This window comes from Odocoileus virginianus, chromosome 2 (genome assembly GCF_023699985.2).
Source record: "Odocoileus virginianus isolate 20LAN1187 ecotype Illinois chromosome 2, Ovbor_1.2, whole genome shotgun sequence".
Lineage (NCBI taxonomy): Eukaryota > Metazoa > Chordata > Mammalia > Artiodactyla > Cervidae > Odocoileus > Odocoileus virginianus.
Genome location: NC_069675.1, coordinates 29,613,059 through 29,620,738, shown reverse-complemented (window position 1 = coordinate 29,620,738; position 7,680 = coordinate 29,613,059). Strand labels below are relative to the sequence as shown.

Below are 7,680 nucleotides of genomic sequence, written 5' to 3'. Positions count from 1 at the left end.
TACAGTAGTATGAAAGGGCGAGGAGATCAGGTAAGCAGCAAAAGAGAGAGACCCAGTATTACAGACAGAAGCTTTGATTTTTCATGCCATCCAGCACAATGTGGCCAAAGCCAAACGATTTTTTTAAATTAAAAAAAAAAAAACTATCTTCCGCAGGCAAGAGACTCACAAGAGATGCAGATTAGTGACTTAACCCATCTGACCTTGAATGTTAGCTTCAAGTCAGAAAGAACTCCGTTCTTTTACTTCCTGTCTGTAGTCTTAGACATCTTCCCAGCTCTCAAAGTCTATCTCTTTTCAGGGTCCAAACAGAGTCCTAGGAAAGAGGGAAGGTCAAGGGTTCTAATGGTGAAATTAAATGAAAATAAATAAACTGATAAAATTAATGATGAAATTAAATTAATGGAAAATTAAATTTTGCATCATGGCAGTTAACCAAAAAACATCTCCTTTCCAAGTCCTTGGTATGCAGATCATATACTTAATTTTCTTTATTGGCAAGATAAAGTGGGTGATAGACATGAGTTCAAACACATTTCCACCACTTAAGAGATGTGTGACTTCAACGAAGTCACGTCACCTCTCAGGACATCATTTTGCTCCTTGCAAACACCCTTCCTGCTTATGGTGAAACTTAGACATGATATGACGAAGAGAGCCTGTCACAGGGTCTAGCCTATCCTGGGCCTGCCTCCCACTGGGGCAGCTGCAGCTCATTATTACAGCAGTTTCATTCATTCAGCAAACCTTTACTGAGGAATTACCATGTAGAAACCAGAAATATAAAATAAACCCGAATTGGACTTCACGATCTATAGTGAAGATAGAGAACACACTCAAATGCCTATAAGGAGGAAAGTGGTTCCTACTGAGAGAAATAGAGACATTACTGGGGATGTTGGGAGGATAGAGATTAACTACAGGATGAGGGAGTTGGTGGGAGAAAAGGGGAAAGGATTTGGGGGCTGAGAATGAAAGACAGGAGCAGGAGCGTCTGAGCTCGGCACTTTCCCCGCTTCTGAAGTGGACAGAGCTGGGATGGACCATCAGTCTGCCCCTGTCACAGATGAAATGAGAGGTTCTCCCTGGACCTCACACATAGAGCAGAGCCGGGAGAGTTCAGAACTCCGTCCTCTTCCCTTATCCAAAGCATTCACCACCTCCACATGCTGCCTCCTGTACCTAGGGCCACTTGCAGATGGGCAGGATGGGCCAGGGAACAGAGCAGAAAGGAGGTGATGGCCCACCGTCGCGAGTGGAGGGAGTGCGAGGCTCAGCCGCGGGGGCGCCGTCGGGGGCGGGGGGCCGGGGCGGGCCGGCGGGGGAGGACGGAGGGCAGGCCAGGGGGCGGGGAGAGGGGCGCCGGCCGCACTTGTGGCTGCTGTCGCGGCGGCCGGCCCTGCGGCAGGAGCCCGCGCTCCGGCTCCGGCCATGGGACGGCCGTCCCTCGCGCTGCGGCTGCTGCTGGCGCTGCTGCCGCTGCCGCCAGCGCCGTTGCTCTGGGCGCTGCGCCCGGCGCCCTGCCCAGAGCCCTGCAGCTGCCCTCCCGACGGCGCACTGCGCTGCCCCGGCCCACGGGCCGGCCTCAGCCGACTGTGAGTACGCGGCGCCCCCGCCCAGGCACCCTCCGGCCGCCTGGCCTCCCTGCTCTTTGACCCCTTTACCTGGATGCTTGCAGAAAGACGCGGCGCCTGTCGAACTCCACCACTTCTCAGGCTGATGAGAAGCCCAAGCTTGGCAGCTGTCTTTGCCACGCTCTCCCGCGCCTGGGCCCCGTGCACCTTCCAGCCCCTGGCGGCCCCAGACCCACTCTTTCACCCTAGACGGGGCCATGGCCAGGGGCGTGGAACTGCCCACAGGCCACATGGGAAGGCCTCTCCCAGCAACTGCGGAAAGGGGACGGGGCGTCAGACACGAGAAGTCTTGCGTGCTCTTTGAGCCTTGGGCCAGCCAGGCTGGCGAAGGTTCCTGTGAATTCTGGTACCCTGTGGTCCTCCAGAAATGGGGTGCTCAGACCTGATGGCCAGAGGTGACCTGGTCACTCAGTGGGGTCTGCTGGCCCAGCAGGGCCACCTACAACTCTGTAAGCATACCAGCCACTGCTCCACCCCAGCCTCAGATGGACTTGGGTTTCAGCCTGGTTGTCTGACCAGATGTGCTTGCATTTCAATCTGGTTGCCTAATCAGTGAGAGGCCCTGAGTCCCAGCTCTGGCACACCACCACCCCTTAGGGAGCTGGACACTTGGGCAGGCAGGCAGAGGAAGCTGGGGTAAAGACTGATGGGGTAAAGAGGAGAGGAGGGCCTTTGGCATAAGTGTATCAGAGTGTCAGCAGACTTTTTCGATTTGGGAGAAAGGCAGCACAAGGTACATGGTTCTGTTTATATGACATGTCCAGATAAACAGGAGATTAGCAGCCATCCGCTTGGAGTGAAGGCCCGGTGACTGCTAATGCTGTTGCTTTTTGAAGTGATGAAAATTATCTAAAATTCGATGGTGGTCATGGTTGCACAACTCCCTGAACAAACTAAAAAACATTACATTATACAATTAAAATGGGTGAATTGTATTGCATATAAATTACATCTTGGTAGAGGTTGTTAAAAGAGAAAAGGAAAGAGAAAGAAGAGGACTATAAATGTATACCAAAGGCGCCAGGATGGTGGAGGTCTTGGTTCTGTTCTAACCAACAGCTGTGATGGAATTCCGTGCTGGGGGAGGAAGAAGATTCCCCCACCCCATTTCCATGGGCTCCCAGAAGTCTGTGAGGAGCCCACTTCGAAGCTCAGCCCCTCCAGGCTCTTGAGGGGCTGAGCTTCTCCTCTGGAAGAGTTAGTGGCCTTTGGAGAATATTTATGGTTGAGAGATACAGTGTAAAGGTTGAGGAGTTTATATTAATTGGTTTCCATTAATTATCTTGTCAGCTCAATTCCCTGAAGGTAAGGACCATGCTGATAGAATTTGTTTCAATCAATAAATAAATCCATGGAAACTGCCTTCCAAGTCCCAGCCCTTGTCCTTCCCGGACAAGCCTCCCATCTTGCTTTCATGGGTGACTGTGCCACCAACACTGTGCCTTTCTTACTCACGCGTTACTCATCACACAGGTTATAAGAAACTGAGATCCAAAGAGGTAGAAAAACCTCCCCAAGTTCCCACAGCTACTGAGCTGCAAAGATAGGACTTAACTTGCTATTAATAGTTTCTCGTTTTTGTAAGAAATTACCCCTTCCTTTAAGTTCTCAGTTTTGCCAAATTGGCATTGAGTAGAGAACCTCCTGGGAGAAGGCAATGGCACCCCACTCCAGTCCTCTTGCCTGGAAATCCCGTGGATGGAGGAGCCTGGTGGGCTGCAGTCCATGGGGTCGCTAAGAGTCGGGCACGACTGAGCGACTTCACTTTCAATTTTCACTTTCATGCACTGGAGAAGGAAATGGCACCCCACTCCAGTGTTCTTGCCTGGAGAATCCCAGGGACGGGGGGGAGCCTAGTGGGCTGCCGTCTATGGGGTCGCACAGAGTCGGACACGACTGAAGCAACTTAGCAGCAGCAGCAGCAGAGAGCCTCCTGGGGGTTTCCTTGGTGGCTCAGTGGTAAAGAATCCACCTGCAACACAGGAGACACAGGAGTTATGGGTTTGATCCCTGGTCAGGAAGATTCCCTGGCGTGGGTATGTGGCAACCCTCTCCAGTATTCTTGCCTGGAAAATCTCATGGACAGAGGAGCCCGGCGGACTACAGGCCATAGGGTGGTAGAGTCAGACACGGCTGAAGTGACTGAGCACACACGCAGAGAGCACCTCCTGATGGAGACAGGAATGGGAGTCAAGTCCCAGCGCCTTTCAGATTCAGCTTCTCACTGGGCTCTCTCAACAGCTCCTGCTGCCACACCCACACTGGTCTCAGGAACGGAGTACCTCTTCCCTGGAGTAGGCGGAAGTGAAAAGACTAAAACTCAACAGATTCTCTCACTGCCCCCAGAGTACAGTTTAGAGAAGCCTCGAACCCCTCAGAAAGATTTACAAGTTTGACTGGGTTTGGGGATGAAGGTGGGAAGCAGGCACGGTATAAGCACTGTTAGCATGCTGGGGCTGGCTAGTCCTAGGCACATTGCCCAAAAGGAGCCAACTGCCCAGGCTCTGAAGCCCTTAACATCCCTGGGGAATGCTACAGACTCCTCGACCTTCCTCCCTTCACATGCACTATTTTGTCATACACGCCAGCAGCAGCTTCTCCTAGACTTTTAAACCCCTTAGTTCAGCACACACTCTGACCCTCACAAGGCCAGGCTTCCCAAGGATCAGATAATTGAGAGATGACTTTATCCTTCAAGGGAGAACCCAATGGAGTTGGAGCCTATACAGGCCAAAAGGGGACAAGTTTCTCAGCATGATAAGGGTGATTTAAACATGCATATGACAAGACAGTTGCATAAGAATTAAAAGGAGTGTAGCTTCTTTAAGACAATGTTGCTCAGACCAGGGGCATAAACATCACCCGGAAAATGTTAGAAATGCATGCTCTCAGGCCCCAGCCCCAATATACTGCATCAGAAACTCCAAGGGTATAGTCCAGCAGTCTGCATTTGAACAACCTCCCTGAGAGATTCTGAAAGACGCTAAAGTTTGAGCATTGAAGTGTCGCTCTCCAGTGCTCAGTCGCTAGTCACGTCCAGCTTTTGCAACCTCGTGTACTGCAGTCCACCAGAATCCACTGTCCATGGAATTTTCCAGGCAAGAATACTGGAGTGGGTTACCCATTTCCTACTCCAAGGGATCTTCCCAACCCAGGGATTGAACACCATATCTTTTGCATCTCCTGCATTGGCAGGCGGGTTCTACAGCTACCGCCACCTGGGAAGTCCCAGTTGCTCTCCATGGAGGATATGATCTTCTGGAAAGCAAGAAGAATGGTTAGAACATCTATGTGCCATAAACTTCTCTTCTCCGTCTCCTCCAACATCCACTCCGGCACACACACACATACATAGACAATACCTATTTATTGCAAAAACAACAAAAAAAGGCAGTTGTGATCAGATTAAAACCTCAAAGTCTGAGACATATGGAAAAACAAACATGATTAAGAAACATTATTTCTTATTTTTCTGGTCTTTTCTTCAAAAAGGAGTAGAGGAAGGAATCTTAGAGAAGGACAGATTGAAGATGCAAGGAATGATGGTATAAGATGTCAGTGTGAGTGGGAGGAAGGCACTGGCATCAGATCAGAGGGGAAGGGGTAATTCTTAAAATAGAGGGATACTTCTGAGTCCTGAGGGAAGAAGACAGATGGATAAAGGTGTAATTTAACACTGAGGCAAAGGAAAGAAAAAGTGAATGGGCTCATGCTGAAATCCTCTTTTCTTAATGATGAATGAAGTGGTAAACAGTGATTATGAGACAGAAAATGACACAAATAACAAGTTATTGGGGGTTCATAAAAAGAAGAGAGTTGAAATTATGAGATAAAGGATAAGAAGGATGTAGTCTTGCACTAAGTCATCCACAGGGTTTGATTTTGTGGAGTGAAGGGTGGCTCTCTCAATTCTGGGGGTTGGACAGTGAGTACCACAGAGAACCTCAGAATTCATCACTGGTCCATCAATAGATGCTAGTTTATGTTTTAATCATTTCAGGTCTTGGTAGTCCTGCCTTATAAGACTTCCATCTGAAGTCCACTATTTGGTTTTAAAAAAAAAAGGAACATAGATAATAATTGCTTATCATTAATAAGCCCACTGCTTTCAAATTTTGAAAATGGCATCATTCTGCTGTTCAGATCTTTCTAACCCAACAGTATTTTATTAAAAATTTAAGTATTTAAAATCTAAAATGTAATACAAAAAAAAAAGCCTCCCATGGGTTCACTCATTTTAACTGGAGGAAAAAAATCTAAAATAATTAATTTTAAAAATTTTCTTTTCCTTTTCTTATTAGTTCCAGACAAGTAGAAGGAGAGAAAGAGAAGAAAAAAAAAATTTCACCTTGCCTATGGTTATATAAAGATCTTTGTCTCTATGACAACAGAAAGGTTGGTCTGCTTGATATGGAAACAGCTTCTGAAAAATCTGTTAGTAAGAAAATGCTAATAATAATAATGACACTTTATTTTTTGCATGTTGTGCCTACTAAACAGAGATTAAACTTTTAGACTTTATTATAAGACACAACCCAGAGACTTTAGAAGGAGAAAACGTGCTGTATCTGCCAGTCCAGTGTCACAGGAAGATGTCAATTTCCTGAACATCTTTCCTGAATGTCTTTCTCCTTCTCCCACCTTGAGTGCAAATCGGGATCCAGAGCATGTGCTGTGCTGTGGAGGGCTATACCAGTGGAGGGTCCCTGTCCTGGAGGGGCCCACAGTCTGGGCAGAGACCAGTGTAGGTAGGGAGAGAGAGGCAACCAGGCTCCGAGGAGTTCAGGGAACAGACCACTCCCTGTGCCCTGAAATCTCCAAGGGAAGGCGTCATGGACTAAGGGTTATGAGGCTAAACCTTGAAGGAGAGAAGGAAAGGAGAATCCAGGTGAAAGAAAAGCACAGCTGAGACTGGACTAGAGATTTCCTTGCTGAGAAGTCAACAATAAAGTTGAATGTATTCTTCCCTTTTTATACCTCTCCCGGGTTCTTTGGGGAAATTTTTTTGTAAGGGGAAATATAAAGTTATCAGGAATGCTTGATTAAATTCCCCAGAGTTGTGCAAAAAGAAAAAAAAAATCCTAATATGTAGTTCTCGACTAATAAACTTTCAAAGTCATTCTTGGATAGTTGATTGCAAAGGCGGTAAATAAAAATCATGATTTGAAGTCACTTCCCAACAAGTTTTCCCCATGGCCCCTCTCTCCCATATACACACACTTGCTTTGATACCTTGTACTTACATCTGCTTTTGCATACCCCCATATAAACTGTTTATTCCACATGGACCTCCTCGGCAACAGCAAGCTTCCTCAACCTCAGCACAGCTGTCCTCTGGGGCCAGATAATCACTTGCTGTGGGCAGCTATTTGGTACACTGAAGGGTGTCTGGCCACATCCCTGTCCTCCGCCTGCTACATGCCAGGAGCTCTACCCTCTCATATGATGAGAAACAAAAATTTCTCTAGATATTAGTCAGATGCCCTGGGGGTGGGGAGCGTGAGTCCCCACCTTACTTCACCATGGTTTTGAATCATTGTGCTAAAGTGAGAAGCATCTGAAGGGGTCTTATTCACCTCAGAATTTCCAAAAGTTCCCAGGTAGTATGATTAAAGTGTCTGTTGAACTATGTGATGATCAAATTGAGCTGAATAGGAACAATGAACCAGTGCAAAAGGAAAGCTTGTACCACACCTGACTATTACTTTAAAATCTCCATCCTAGAGACTTGTTAAAAAAAAAAAAAAAAACTAGGAATAAAACTACCATATGATCTAGCAATCCCACTATTAGGCATATACCCTGATAAAACAATAATTTTAAAAGACACATGTACCCCAATGTTTATTGCAGCATTATTTACAATAGCTAGGACATGGAAACAACATAGATATCCACCTACGGATGAATGGATAAAGAGTTATGGTACATATATACAATGGAATATTACTCAGGCATAAAAAGAAACAAATTTGAATCAGTCCTAGTGAGGTGGATGAATCTAGAGCCTATTATAAGGAGTGAAGTAAGTCAGAAAGAGAAAAAC

At 46.9% G+C, this 7,680-nt stretch overlaps 1 protein-coding gene across 2 annotated transcripts in view; it reads left to right on the top strand.

Moving 5' to 3' along the window:
- The first annotated feature begins 1,371 nt into the window (after positions 1-1,371).
- Positions 1,372-7,680, top strand: part of LHCGR (luteinizing hormone/choriogonadotropin receptor) — a 61,969-nt gene continuing 55,660 nt past the window's right edge. For both annotated transcript variants that reach the window (XM_070478056.1, XM_070478049.1), the window contains exon 1: positions 1,372-1,595. In XM_070478056.1, coding sequence (XP_070334157.1) covers positions 1,432-1,595 — 164 coding nt within the window. In that variant the 5' untranslated portion in view covers positions 1,372-1,431. The remainder of the gene's footprint in view (positions 1,596-7,680) is intronic.